Here is a 13538-nt window from a genome sequence, read left to right on the forward strand (position 1 = left end):
ACATATCTTGAACAGCCTACAGTCTCTCAATTATTTTTTCTGTCTCTTCTCTGCACAACATAACCCACAATACTATTTATACTGCACTTGTTCATTACATCTGTTTTCCTTCTGTCTGAACAAATATTAATAATGTGAAATTTCATTTAAATAGCTTTACCTTAAAAATATATTTCCTAAATAGGAACAGAAAGATTTCTCCCATGCAAGTGTGTATCCATATGCATCTTAAAAAGTCATACAAGCAAGACATTATTCTTCTCAAATATTTATATTCTTTCATCACACTAGCACAAATCACAAACACCAAGAAAACAAATAATCTGAATTTAGGAGTAAATAGTTCATTCCTGCTGTACAGTTTTTTAAAAAAACAAGAAGCTGAAACATATTCAAACAGCAGCATCAACGTTAAATCACACAATTGTAACTATAATGATGGTACTGCTTTCTGAAATGGAAATACCTAAACAGACCATGGAATTGACCTGTTGTTCCCTAATTTACAGCAGTTATTTTAGAGGGCATTTTCACAACGCTCTGTTTTTCTCTCAAAGGTTTGTTTGGTTTTGGTTTTGTTAGAAAAAAAAAAAAAAAATTTATATATAAATAAAGGGCAGCAGATACTAAGGGAAGGTATATGCCTTTAGGATGGAAGCAGGTCTCCTGACTGCAAATAACATTTTATTATCTTACCATCTTCTGAGGACTGGAGTGTATCCCAGCTCAGCAGAGCTTCTACCCATTTGTTCTCATCTGCTATACATACAATATCATAACTTCACTATGATCAGTGGGATTATTTTAGTTACACATCATATACTTAATTGCCTCATGTTCTTTTAGAAACAGTTCCTGGAAATGCAAAGCTACAGTTGTCAAAGTCTTTATTCTCCTTTTCATTAATTTAAAAGTGAAACAAACAAGAAAGTGCCATACAATTCAGCAAGAGGTTTAAAAAAATATCCAGGGCCATTCACAAGTCTCTTTTTCATATCAAGGGCTTCTTCATATTTTCCCCAAAGAACAGAATGATCAGCAATATTTTAGTTACACTGCCGATAAAAATAGAAGTAGTAATCAGTAAAAAACATTCCAGCAAAATAAGGATCTGTCGAGCATCCTGCAAAACCCTGTAGAAGAAAAATAAAGGAGATTCATATAGGATCTTCTCTCAGTTCAGAAATTATTTGTCTTTTGCTGGGTTGCCATTTGAAAAAGCTTACCGGTGCAGCTACACGGAAATAGTATGCGCTGTCATACAATTTAGCTACAGGGAGAGTCCAGATATGCTGACGTCCCTAGATGATAAATGAGAGAGAGAGATTAGATAACCTTATTTCACATTAAACTGGAGAGAAGGATAGGCTCTGGAAACATTTCATAGACAAATGCAGTGCAAAGTAATTTATGATAACAAGACTTGATAGCTATAGTCTTTAGTATTTAAAGACAAAGTGCTGACTTTAAAACCTGAAGATGTGGGTTTGCTCTGATCAGCTCTTGCCCAGGAGCTGACAGACATCTGGCTCTCAGCAACACTCAGCTCTGAATAGCTGAACTCCCTCTCCAGTTTTCCAAGCAAATCCCACAATAAATAAGGATTGCTCCTGATGTGCCAGGTGGTCTGAGAGCTTTAAGGTGTAATTGTAGCAGCAAATGGCAGTTTTGCCGATTTTGAAACACCAACTTTAGTAGTCTCAGAAGGCAGTAAATGTTCCTCTAAATTCTAAAGATATGGGTAGTGTCTTCACCCAGTATTTCAAAAAAGATGCAGGCAAAATTTAATGCTATTTTTGATTGCAGTGTCCTGCCATGTACAAATGAAATAGTATATTTTGCATCTGAAAGGTTTATGCTACACTGAATAAAATAAAATTCAATCCTCACCTCTTTTTAACCTAATGATCCATGGTAACTTTAATTTCATCAGTTTCTAGTGTCTCCACTCCTTCATCTTTCCCTCTTTCCTTCACTTTCTGACACATTCTCTCTGTTGGAGATATGTTCACATGATACAACTTATGTGAGACTGCTGAGTCCAACTGATTGCTGTCCTGCCATTTGGTAGGGAATAGGCCTTCCAGTCCCTAGGAAAATCCTCTTGAAAAAACCTCTTCAACTAGGCAGCATTTCTATTCTGAGTCACATCAAACCTGAACGCTCACTGCTGCTAGAGGCTAGTTAGCTTTAGCTTTTTGATGTGGATTTCAGGTTGACACAGGAAATCTCTTTGACCAGTTTTGGCAATAAGCTCCAAGGATATTTCTGCATTGTGAAACTGTCTGGTCTGACTTAATTTCAATTCTGTTGGAATTACAACAGACAGGTCAAAACTTGGACAATTTTGGCTTTCTGACAGCTTTGCAGCAGTTGCAGAGAAGCCTGAAACTTTTTGCAAAGACATTTGAAAAGTTGATCAGAAAGTCAGTTTAAGGGTGGGGGGTATCCCAACTGCTCTAATTTGACAAAGCACCAAAAAAGTAATTTAAAATCAATTAAGAATGTGTTATGTATGGCACCATAGATCAGAAATGTAAAATAAGAGTCTGAAATTACTTCCAACTTCAGGAAGGTTTCTCCTACAATATCTTCAGAAATGCTACTATCCTTGCTTCTGCCTTTCCTACTGTTTTAGCCAGAATAAACATTTCCAAGCAATGCAGGCAAATCGAGGCCTTGAAAGAGTCTTATATTTCCAGATAATTTCAAGTGAGTTTAAGGCCCTCATCAATTTACTGGAGATGATCAAAAGTTTGCAAGATCTGGTCTCTAAATATTTTTTTACTGGGAAAAGGTAACATGTTTTAACAGCTTTTATTCCCATTGAGGCAATCCAGATAACAACATGTGAACAACTCCTGCTTTTACAATGAACCCTCCCTAGAGAGATTTACTGGTAAACTCCTGCTCGCACAGAAAAAAAAAAAAAAAAAAGAAAAAGAAAAAAAAACCCCAAACAACTACCATTGTTTCCAGTGAATTCAAGACTTCAAAACTTGAATTCACTACCCACAGGACAATACTGGAAACAGTAGAGCAGATGAGAGTTTGGAGAACTGTCTCCTAAGGCCCCAGGACCTATTTTTTAAGTATCTCTGGAGATATATAGAGTTATAGTGGTGAGTTAGGCTGAAGTAGACTCAAAACTGTCCTTGTACAGTGTCACTAGATAGATTTTTATAAAATTCAGCAGAAAACTGACTCCTACAAAAAAGTTGTGTCTCATTATGGTCATGCCAAAGCCAGCTATGACTGGCAGATTCAGTACCATTTGTATTTCTACTACCTCAATCAAGATCAGAATTTTGCAGCCATTACTTTTATAAGTCAGGTTCTAATGGACTATTTATTTTCTTCCAAGTGCCCATAAATACACTATGAACAAGGACAAGGCGACTAGCTGGCATGAGCTACCCTCCTTTCCACACTCTGGAGCTGAAGATCTTCATGGTCTCTTTTATCTCTTCATTTGTTCCTTACAAACAGTGGTCTATAAGGCTAATCAGCAGAACTAGGTATTACAAGTTTTTCCCACCCTCCATATGTCCCTCTGCTCCAGAATGCATCCACATAATGTTGCTTGAATCAAGAGCATCATTCAAAGCATTGTGACCACTTACTTATGAGACTGATGCTTTTATGAAAAGCAAACAGAGCTAGTAGAAGGGAACACCATTCTGGAGAGCAAGGGGACCAAAAATCACAAATTATATCAGCGTTGTATGGCTTCAACCACCAAAACTATCAGAAAAATAAACACTTTTTTCCTACAAAAAGCTCAATTTTCTTTTCAGTTTTGCATAGTTCCTTTAATGTGAGAGTGGAAAAAAGAGTCATGCACTGAACAGTTTATAAAATGATTCCCACAAGCTAGAGTATTGCTGCAAAAATCTTACCTGTGTAGTTTCTAGGAAATCCTTCCTAGTGTTTTGGCTTGAAGAATAATGGGAGCAATAATTTCCAAATGTGACTTTGCAGAGAAATACAATTAATGGTTCCGTGGTGCTTCAAGAAATAGAGAAAAATAAGGATTTATCCAATTGCTCTTAAATAGGAGAATAATACATATAAATACAAAATACATACAAAGCAAACAAATGCGAAGAATTTAATTGTAGAGAAATAAAACAGAGGAGATTACTTCACTGGTTGATATGAAGGAGATTGACCTAAGCCACCAACCTCTAATCTTGTCCCATTCCTTCCCACGAATGGAGGCTGTTTTGCATTTGGAAGTCTGGGTGATCTTTACAGTCGTTAAGATAAATCTAGAAATGTACACTAAACTTCCTCAAACCTCAAGCGTGTTCATACCAGAAGCTATGATAAATATGGCTTTTTATAGTAATTAATGGTCATGACATGCCTGAGTCGAATGACTTACAATCATGCATAGGCATAATATATCTGTGCCAGAGGGTACCTGGGCATCTAAACACAACATCAATTTAATGGAAGACAAACCCATAATAAGCCTTAAAACAGGGACCTATATAAATAACTCTCATTTGCCACTGTACATATGTAAATATATCATTAAAAATAAGTAAAAATATCCCAGACTTCATCTGGGAAAGCAGTGGTAAACAGAATTTCATTCAAAATTCTTCAACAGCAAGGACCTTGTGGTCATATCTTCTCCAAACTATCTCTAGAGAGAGTTTCCAGCACTTCCTAGCTTACCAGATGGCTTTTTTGGGAAGAATATAAACAAACAAAAATGCCTTGGATATCCAAAGGAACTCAGATATAGCAATGACTAGCAGAAAAACTGAAAGCAGAAGGTGGGGAAAAGGTGACATGTAAATTTACAGTTTATGCTGTGAGGAACAACAAAGTACACCCCAACAAAATGTGCTTTCACAACATTAACAAGGTATTATAAGAAACATCAATTTTAAAGCATATAATTCATATATGGCAGATTCTCTGTCCTAGACAGGTTGTTAGTAGTGTGTGTTGGATTAATTTGATGTTATACAGCAGGCATAAAGGTTTTCCAGATTTCTGAAGTATTTACAGTATCTTACAGTATTTGGACACAGTGGCAATCCAAATATGTTTGGACTTTGTTAAGTGTTTTGATTTTTTAAATTTTGTGGCTTTGTTTAGTGAAAGTATATAGAAAATCCCCCTCCCTGCAAATGACAAACCAATATCCAAAATAACTGCAGTAACTGCTTCAGTGAAACTCTGAATATGATGTATTAATCCCTACATGAAAGGGCTGTATTGTAAGATTATAATGGCATACACTCAAAACACAATTCAGTGGCTGTAGAAAACAAGTAGGCACTTCAGGAGTACTGTTATATTTCCTCTTATCTGAAAAAGGCAGATGTTTACAAGGATAACATTCAAGATCAAAATACTGGACCTAAAGACCATTCATAACTTCACATAGTCCTTTCTTGGAGAAACTGGAGTCATGAAGTGTCATCAAGCACAGGGTTTGGCAGCTGTTCTGGCTATCGCTGGCCTTTCTCAGAGAAAAACCCCAGAAGAAAGGACTTGTTACTTCTGCAGAACACAATGGAGCTAGGCTTTTATCTGAGGAGCAAATATCTGCTGAAAGGAATAAGTCTGCTGCTTATTCCTGCTGTAAGTCACAATTTTATGCATTACCAGAGGTTCCTGCACAAGAATCCCCTTTTACAGGGCTTGCCACAACAGGCCAAAAAAAGCTTTCTCTAGAGTTATTTATATATGTTCCTAATAATATTTCTCTACACCAAAAAAAAAAAAAATTAAATCCATATGCCAAAGGCCACAATCCTGCTAATATATGCACACGTCTGCTCAAACGATTATTAGACCAAACCTTAAGACTACTAGATTTTAGTATATGCATCAATGAGTGAAACTGTCATTGCGCTGAGAGTGGTACTGGGCCTATGCAACAGCAAAGGATCTACCCAAAGGTTTACATTAAGAACTTAGTTGTGCATAGATTTGTCCCCACTCCTCTGAATAGTGACAAATTTATGTCACAGTAGAAATCAGGCAAGAATTACTACCCAAAAAATGAACCACTGTTGTATTATGTATGTATCATCTTTAATTGTACTTACTTTATTTCCAGTGAGATTTTTACATCCATGGGTGTGTATTTGTTAACAGGAATAACATAGCTATAATTTCCAGACCTGAAAAAGTTGGCATTAATACACAAAGGATTTCAAGATAGACAATAACCTTGCAAAACATGGAAATTGCATTTAAATTTTAAAAGAAAAAAATATGAAAAGTAGAAGAAACTCCTGTGTGCTAGAGGAAACAGCCTGAGCCAGACAAGTAGCCATGCCACATTAACAGTATTTTATTCCACCATAATTGTCGAATCATAGAATGGTTTGGGTTGGAAGGGACCTTAAAGATCATCTAGTTCCAACCCCCCTGCCATGGGCAAGGACACCTTCCACTAGACCAGGTGGCTCACAGCCCCGTCCAACCTGGCCTTGAACACTGCCAGGGAGGGGGCAGCCACAGCCTCTTTGGGCAACCTGTGCCAGTGTCTCACCACCCTCACAGTAAAGAATTTCTTCCTTAGATCTAATATAAATCTTCCCTCTTTCAGTTTAAAATCGTCACCCCTCATGCTATCGCTATAATCCCTGATAAAGAGTCCCTCCCCATCTTTCCTGTCAGCCCCCTTTAAGTACTGGAAGGCAGCTCTAAGGTCTCCCTGGAGCCTTCTCTTCTCCGGGCTGAAAAACCCCAACTCTCTCAGCCTGTCCTCATAAGGGAGGTGCTCCAGCCCCCTGATCATCTTCACGGCCTCCTCTGGACCCACTTGAGCAGGTCTATGTCCTTCTTATGTTGGGGACCCAGAGCTGAACACAGTACTCCAGGTGGGGTCTCACAGGAGTAGAGTAGAAGGGGAGAATCCCCTCCCTCACCCTGCTGGCCTCACTTCTCTTGATGCAGCCCAAGATACAGTTGGATTTCTGGCCTGCAAGTGCACATAGCTGTCTCATTGTCAGTTTTCCATCCACTAATACCCGCAAGTCCTTCTCCACAGGGCTGCTCTCAATCCACTCATCACCTAGCCTGTATTGGTGCTTGGGATTGCTTTGTCCCATGTGCAGGACCTTGAGCTTAGCTTTGTTGAACTTCACAATGTTTGCAGGGGCCTACCCCTCAAGCCTGTCCAGGTCCCTCTGGATGGCATCCCTGCCCTCCAGCATGTCAACACAGCTTAGTGTCATCAGCAAACTTGCTGAAGGTGCACTCGATCCCACTGTCCATGTCTCCGACAAAGATGTTAAACAGCACTGGTCCCAATACCAGCCCCTGAGGAACACCACTCATCACTGCTCACCACTTGGACATTGAGTTGTTGACCCCAACAATTTGAGTGCAACCATCCAGCCAATTCCTTATCCACCAAGTGTTCCATCTGTCAAATCCATGTCTCTCCAATTTAGGGACAAGGATGTTGTGTGGGACAGTGTCAGATAGATGATGTCAGTTGCTCTTCCCTTATTCACCTATGCTGTAACCCCATCATAGAAGGCCACCAAATTTGTCAGGCATGATTTGCCCTTAATGAAGCCATGTTGGCTGCCACCCATCACCTCCTTAATACAATAAAGCATAATAAAACAATTTACCTACCTGCACTGTAGATTTTTACTACAATAGCGATTGTCAATGCTTTGCTGGGTTTCCAAAATCTGTATGGAACTGATTGTGGTATCAATCCCTAAAAATATTAAGAATAATTTTTTCTCATTGATTATTTCAGATATCTTAGATAAGAGCATAAAAAAATTGCAGTTAATACAGTGGCATCTACTCCCTTGCTTGCCACTACAGGAGTTGCTGCAGGTCTAAATTAGGACTCAGTAAAAAGCCTCTGGTTGATTACCTTCATTCTACCATTACAGGAGAGATAAGATTCTTGTTTGATTTACAAGGACAAATATCCTGGGCACCTAATATTGTAACATCTTCTTTTGGGCAGACATTGAAGGCTATTTTGATGGCAGTCCAAATAGAATACAAATGTGTCAATATTCATTTTAATGAACTAGAAGCCATGCTCATGCAAGTAACCATTAATTTGAAAAACATTATCTTGCTGAGAGAAATAATTTGGAATGCAACAAAATTTGTTTCTGATCCTAATGAATATTATCATTTCTTCATAAAATGTTGCCTTGAACTTGCAAGAACTTAAGAGAGCTTTGTAACATTCTACATATACAGTGAAGAGTATAGCCATGACAGCATGGCTACTACCCTAGGCAGATTAACCGTGCAGAGTTAGGTGGCAAAAACCAGTGTGCTAACACAGCAGTACAACTTCTGCTTTCACAGTTGGCCTAGGAATCACTGCACTGAGCTGCATCCTGAAAAGCTTATTTCTTCTGGATGTATCTACAGTATCCAATCAGTGCAGGTCCTTAGTTAGGACCTGCAGCATCTCAGACCGCTAAACCAGCCCACTTCACTTTGAACTGTGGAGGCCCTCAAACAGAATGGGCTGAACAGGTTTAATCACCCTGAGTGGACCTAGACTCACATTGCGAAAGTTTGGGGGAAGGCCCAGGTGTGGAGGGAGTGTGTGAGCTATCAGCAGACAGCCAGACTCCAGCTGTTGCCTACAGAATCAAGCTGCTGATATTTTAAGTCTTGCAATGTGGTTCAAAGAGCACAGGGAAGATCTGGTTCAGCAGGCCCAAGCCTGCTCTTCACATTGCAATTTGAACACTGGTTTTGTGTTTCTGTTCCTCTGTTCCACAGCAACAGTTCCCTACTTTGCAGAGAAACTTGACGATTATTAGCTGACCTGTGCTCTGATTATAAAACATCTGTGTGGTAATACATACTTAACCTTCAGCATGGAAACATCCACATGTATGCTTAAGTGACAGAGGGAAATTGAGCATGTTCCTCTCAAAGAAGTAGCACAGAAGCACATTCCCCAGCATCTGTTTCCAACATGTATCACAGTAATGCCACACTTTTATGAGGTGTGCAGCCATGTAAAAAAAAAATTCGGAAGGGGAATGATTTTTCCCAGATCATCCCACTGGGGCATACCCAGGCAAAAAGCAGAACTTGTGTTCTACCCTTCACATGGTACCAATCTGCTTTAAATGCATCCCAGTTTAGAGATGTTTTATTATCCAACTATTGCCTAATCTTTAATCGTATAGTTATTAAAAAAAACCAAGCCTTAAAACAGAGCATCCACATAAACAGAAAGATAAGGCATAATCCTGCTCATAGTGAATGAATGCCAGAGCATGCCATTACAACATATGTAACCAGCAGATACTCATCTTCACAGAAAAGAATGAGTATTTTCAGCCCAGACTGGCTCTGACAGCAGCGTACGGTCAGTTTTGGCCTGAAATCAAGCCAAAAGTCTCATGTTGAAGAACTTCATCTCCACTGACACAGGCAGTGTCAGGATCTTAAGGTAGACATGGCCCCTTCCAGCAGCTGACGTTTTTAATTCGTTACGTCAGCTGAGCCAAACCCCACACACTTCCTTTACACTGTATCATGCATTTCCTGCACACAAAACCTACACACATATCCTTAAGCATTTTGTTGTATAAGGGTTAGCAGTGTTGAGCACCTTACAAGATTTTAGCCCCTGTCAAAGTAAATGTCACTTGTCATTGCATCTGAATCCAGGTATAAGAACTATCTAGAGAGGGCAACCAGAATGTCTATAAAAATCTAATGAAGATGCAAGAATAAATTGGAATTACAAGAAAATTACAGTGAATCACATGTATTTAATAGATTCCTAAGTGTTAATTCTCTATAATGACCAGTTATAAACGAAAATTCCCTAAATTCCAGTAGTAGAATTCCAAGCCTAAAAGTCATACAAGTATACATTTCAACAGTTTTTTAAAAAGATATGGGACTTACAGTCATTTCCAAGATCAGGTCTTCCATTAGATTTTTTAACTGGATCTTGTTCAGGTAACATGTCTCTTTTGTTTGCTGTGAAAGATAGATTTACAAACATCCCCCAAGTTAGCCTTGTACAGTTGTAACAGCAAAATATGAATACAACACCAGAAGACGTTTTGTTAATTACCTCTTGGATAAAGGTCTGCATAACCACAAGAGAAACCTTTAAAATACAAAGCATCTCTATCCAGAAAAAGATATATACAGTCACAGAAGAAGTGTGCAGATAACAAGAAACGAGATTCTGAAATTCTACAGGATCTCTAAAGCATTTCAAAAAATAGCCTAATAGAAAAGATTTCATTCCCCACACAGAATATCACCAATTGTTATAACAGAGAGCCAAAGTGAAAGTCAACATCCAGTCAGGCACTTCAGTGCATATCTGATCATAAAGCCACATCTTTCTTATTAGTGAGAAAATGGCATTAGTAAGAATAGGCATCTGCCAAGCAAACAGAGGTGAGAGGAATAACTTAGCTTTTTCAGTGTGAGATGTAACACACGGAGGACTGACCCAAGTGAGACACAGTATTACAGAAAGGGAAGGATGAGTCACCAAATTGAAGAAACTAATACACAGCTCTAACAACATGATCACCATGTTCACTTATGTCACCTCTGTAATTTCAAACATTGAACTAGGCTAGTAAATATGATATTTTTAAAAATTCTATTAATTTTTTCAGCTCTTCTCTAGAAACGTGAATTTTAAAAAATCTTTTGAATAATCATCTCATAGTACAACCTGGGGAAGGCCCTTCAGGCCCATGGGAAATGGTTTAAAGCTATTCCTGTGCTTTTACATTAATTTCCAGCCAAGAATCTGTCCAGAGACATGTTAGCAATAAACTGGGTCTTAGAAATGTTGATCTTGCCTAAACTAACATGCTTCATCAAATACCATTTTATCTGTGAAAAAAATGGAATCATATATTTCTAGAATACCAAAATGCTCCATTCCCACATTTTCCAAAGGAACATTCTAATTTCAAAATGACTGTTTAGAACAGAATTCACTTTTTCATTATATAAAAATTTAGTTTACAAAAGGAAGGATCAAAATACATTATTTCACTGAGATTGAAACAAGACAGCTGCATTGACCCTACTGTTTTCTTATTCGTTCCAGATTTTGGTTCTCATTTCAGTATTGGGAATAAGAAAATCCAGGCTTTTCTCATGCTAATAGGTGACCAAGAGCATGGAACATCAACAACTGGAATCTGAGGGCCCAGAAGCAATGGAATACAAAATAATCTTTGGTATTTCCATCATTTTTGTGTTTTGTTATGAATCTGTGATACTGCTGCCAGTTATTCCTTGAATCCATTTTCTATTAATGTCCTTATTGTACAGATTTACCAGCTGTACCAAATTAGGTGGTAACTGTGACATTTAGTAGTCATCTGCTGTCCCATTTCTTTATACTGTTCCACACACCTAGAAGAATGGCTACTGAACACACGCAATCTGTTATACATGTCTTGAGGCTGATCTAAGAAGAGCCTATTCATTCTTTTTCTTCCTTTTAATTTACAAACTAGCTGTCACGTTTTCCTTTCACTTTTTTCTGTGTTCTCTTTATAGTCTAGGTATGTTAGCAATGCGTTAAACATTCCATGCCATTTTGCATTTTCATTAACAGATAACTATTCTGTAGAAAAAAACTATAACCCCTGGTAAAGGTAAAAGATTGCTCACTGAAAGAAAGTTGTTCTCCCTGTAGATAAAATACTTCAGCTGTGGAAATGTTGGCAGGAATATTTATTAAATACCCTTAATTACTAGACATTTAACACTGTGATTCTTCCACAGATAACGGAAGAAAGCATTAAGTGGGCACCAGAATTTGTAAAAAACTAGAATGAAGACAGATCTACTTCACTGAGATTTCAACTATTTAAACTGAGTCAGTAACCAGTATAGAAATTTATTTTTACTTGGTTTTTTACCCATTGTAAAATTACTATTTCATTGTCCTTTAAGCTGATTCAATCCAAACGAAATGTAGGAAACCAGACCTGATGTCATTTTTATCTGGAGCTCAAGTTGCCAGTTGAGAACACCAGAATCCACCAAAAAACACTGTAGTAGTCTTCAATAAATTGTGGTAAACTTACACTCTGTCACATACAGTGACTCTGAGGCCTTTCTCAAAGGCCCAATGTGGGGTGTGAATATCCAATTCAAAACCAAATATAAAAGTACCAGCATGACCAGAATGTAATGAGGACAACCATTATCTTCAGATAAGATTCAGATAAACTCATCCAATAAGTATGGTATCCTTTTTTTTTTCCTCAAGCACTTTCTGATTTTAATTGAAATGAGTTGTAATATTCTATAAGCAGCATGGAAAAAACCCGCTGATGACTTCTTGTAGTGGTGGTACCTTTCTATGAATCTGTAAACTACCATCTGAAGGCAATAAATGCAAATGCATGACACTGGCCAAAATCCAGCAGGAGCCCTCACCAAGCTTTTACTGAGAGGGGAGAGACACCAGGGAGAAGCAACACTCCAAGAGAAAGTAAGGACAGACCCTGGTTACCAGTGACACTTAACATGAAGGGGCGAGCAATGAGCACTAATGGCATTAAAGCAGATTGCAGAAAAGGCCCAGATGCTGAAGAGTATTCACACTCCTCAGTTCCACTGAAATCAATAGGAGTTCAAAAGTCTAAATCCTTCAGAGAAACCAGTTCTTAAGACAAATAAAGTATGAGGGAAAAAAGGCCACATTAAGGCCACATCCACTACATAAAGATGTGATAAATTTTTGTTTAATAAATTTTGTCTTGCTTTTCTTTCTACTTGAACAGTACTAACAGTCTTCCCCTCAACAAATCTGAGATGCAAGGGATTAGGAGCTACAGCGGATGCACCCAATAGTAGCTTGCACCCACAGAATTCAGGTATCACATGGTGGAACAGTAAAAGGTCTGTTAAATATGAACTCCTAAATTAGCATTTAATTCAACTGTAATTTCATATAGTTTTATCTTTCCATGAACCAGACTAATCAGCTGATTCTAAAATATGCACTGTTTATCTTAATTATTCCCCATATTTAACTCTTAGCTTTTTGTTCTGAAAACATTTTCCTTTTCATTTATCTTGGCTACAGCTACATGAAGCAGCTTCTTGGTTTACCTTCTGTTTGGATTTCATATTGACATTGTTACCTTCCATCTGGGGATACATTCAGCTTCATTAAACTTGTGCAGATCTGAAATCTTTCAGTAGCTTGTGTACTGTGCTGATTTTTCACTCCTGGATCCACACTTAATGCTATTTGGAGCATAAGACCTTGAGAAGGTAATGCTTTGTGTTTATGCTTATCTTCTCTTTCCACCTAATATCAAAAGCAGCCAGCTGGGGATAGAAGGTTTTCCTATTTCATTTTCATCCATCTACAGTTTCCTCATTTGTAAATGAGATTAATGTCTTTTTAATTAATCAACTCTCTTTCAGGTTTCAGAGTAATACAAATCACTTAGGTATGACCTCTTGAAAGCACTGTATCGAGCTGTATCTGCCACAGGGCTTACTGCAGCACTAATCATAAGAATTGCAAGGACTATCACATGCAG

At 38.0% G+C, this 13538-nt stretch overlaps 1 protein-coding gene across 1 annotated transcript in view; it reads right to left on the reverse strand.

The window, feature by feature from the left end:
* Window positions 1-540: 540 nt before the first annotated feature.
* Window positions 541-13538, reverse strand: part of MYRFL (myelin regulatory factor like) — a 49140-nt gene continuing 36142 nt past the window's right edge. The window contains 7 exon segments of the mRNA XM_074901519.1: window positions 541-1133; window positions 1227-1301; window positions 3900-4008; window positions 6075-6149; window positions 7621-7708; window positions 9898-9917; window positions 12991-13019. Of these exon segments, the coding sequence (XP_074757620.1) occupies window positions 1047-1133; window positions 1227-1301; window positions 3900-4008; window positions 6075-6149; window positions 7621-7708; window positions 9898-9917; window positions 12991-13019 (483 nt within the window). The 3' untranslated portion in view covers window positions 541-1046.

This window comes from Athene noctua, chromosome 3 (genome assembly GCF_965140245.1).
Source record: "Athene noctua chromosome 3, bAthNoc1.hap1.1, whole genome shotgun sequence".
Taxonomy (NCBI): Eukaryota; Metazoa; Chordata; class Aves; order Strigiformes; family Strigidae; genus Athene; species Athene noctua.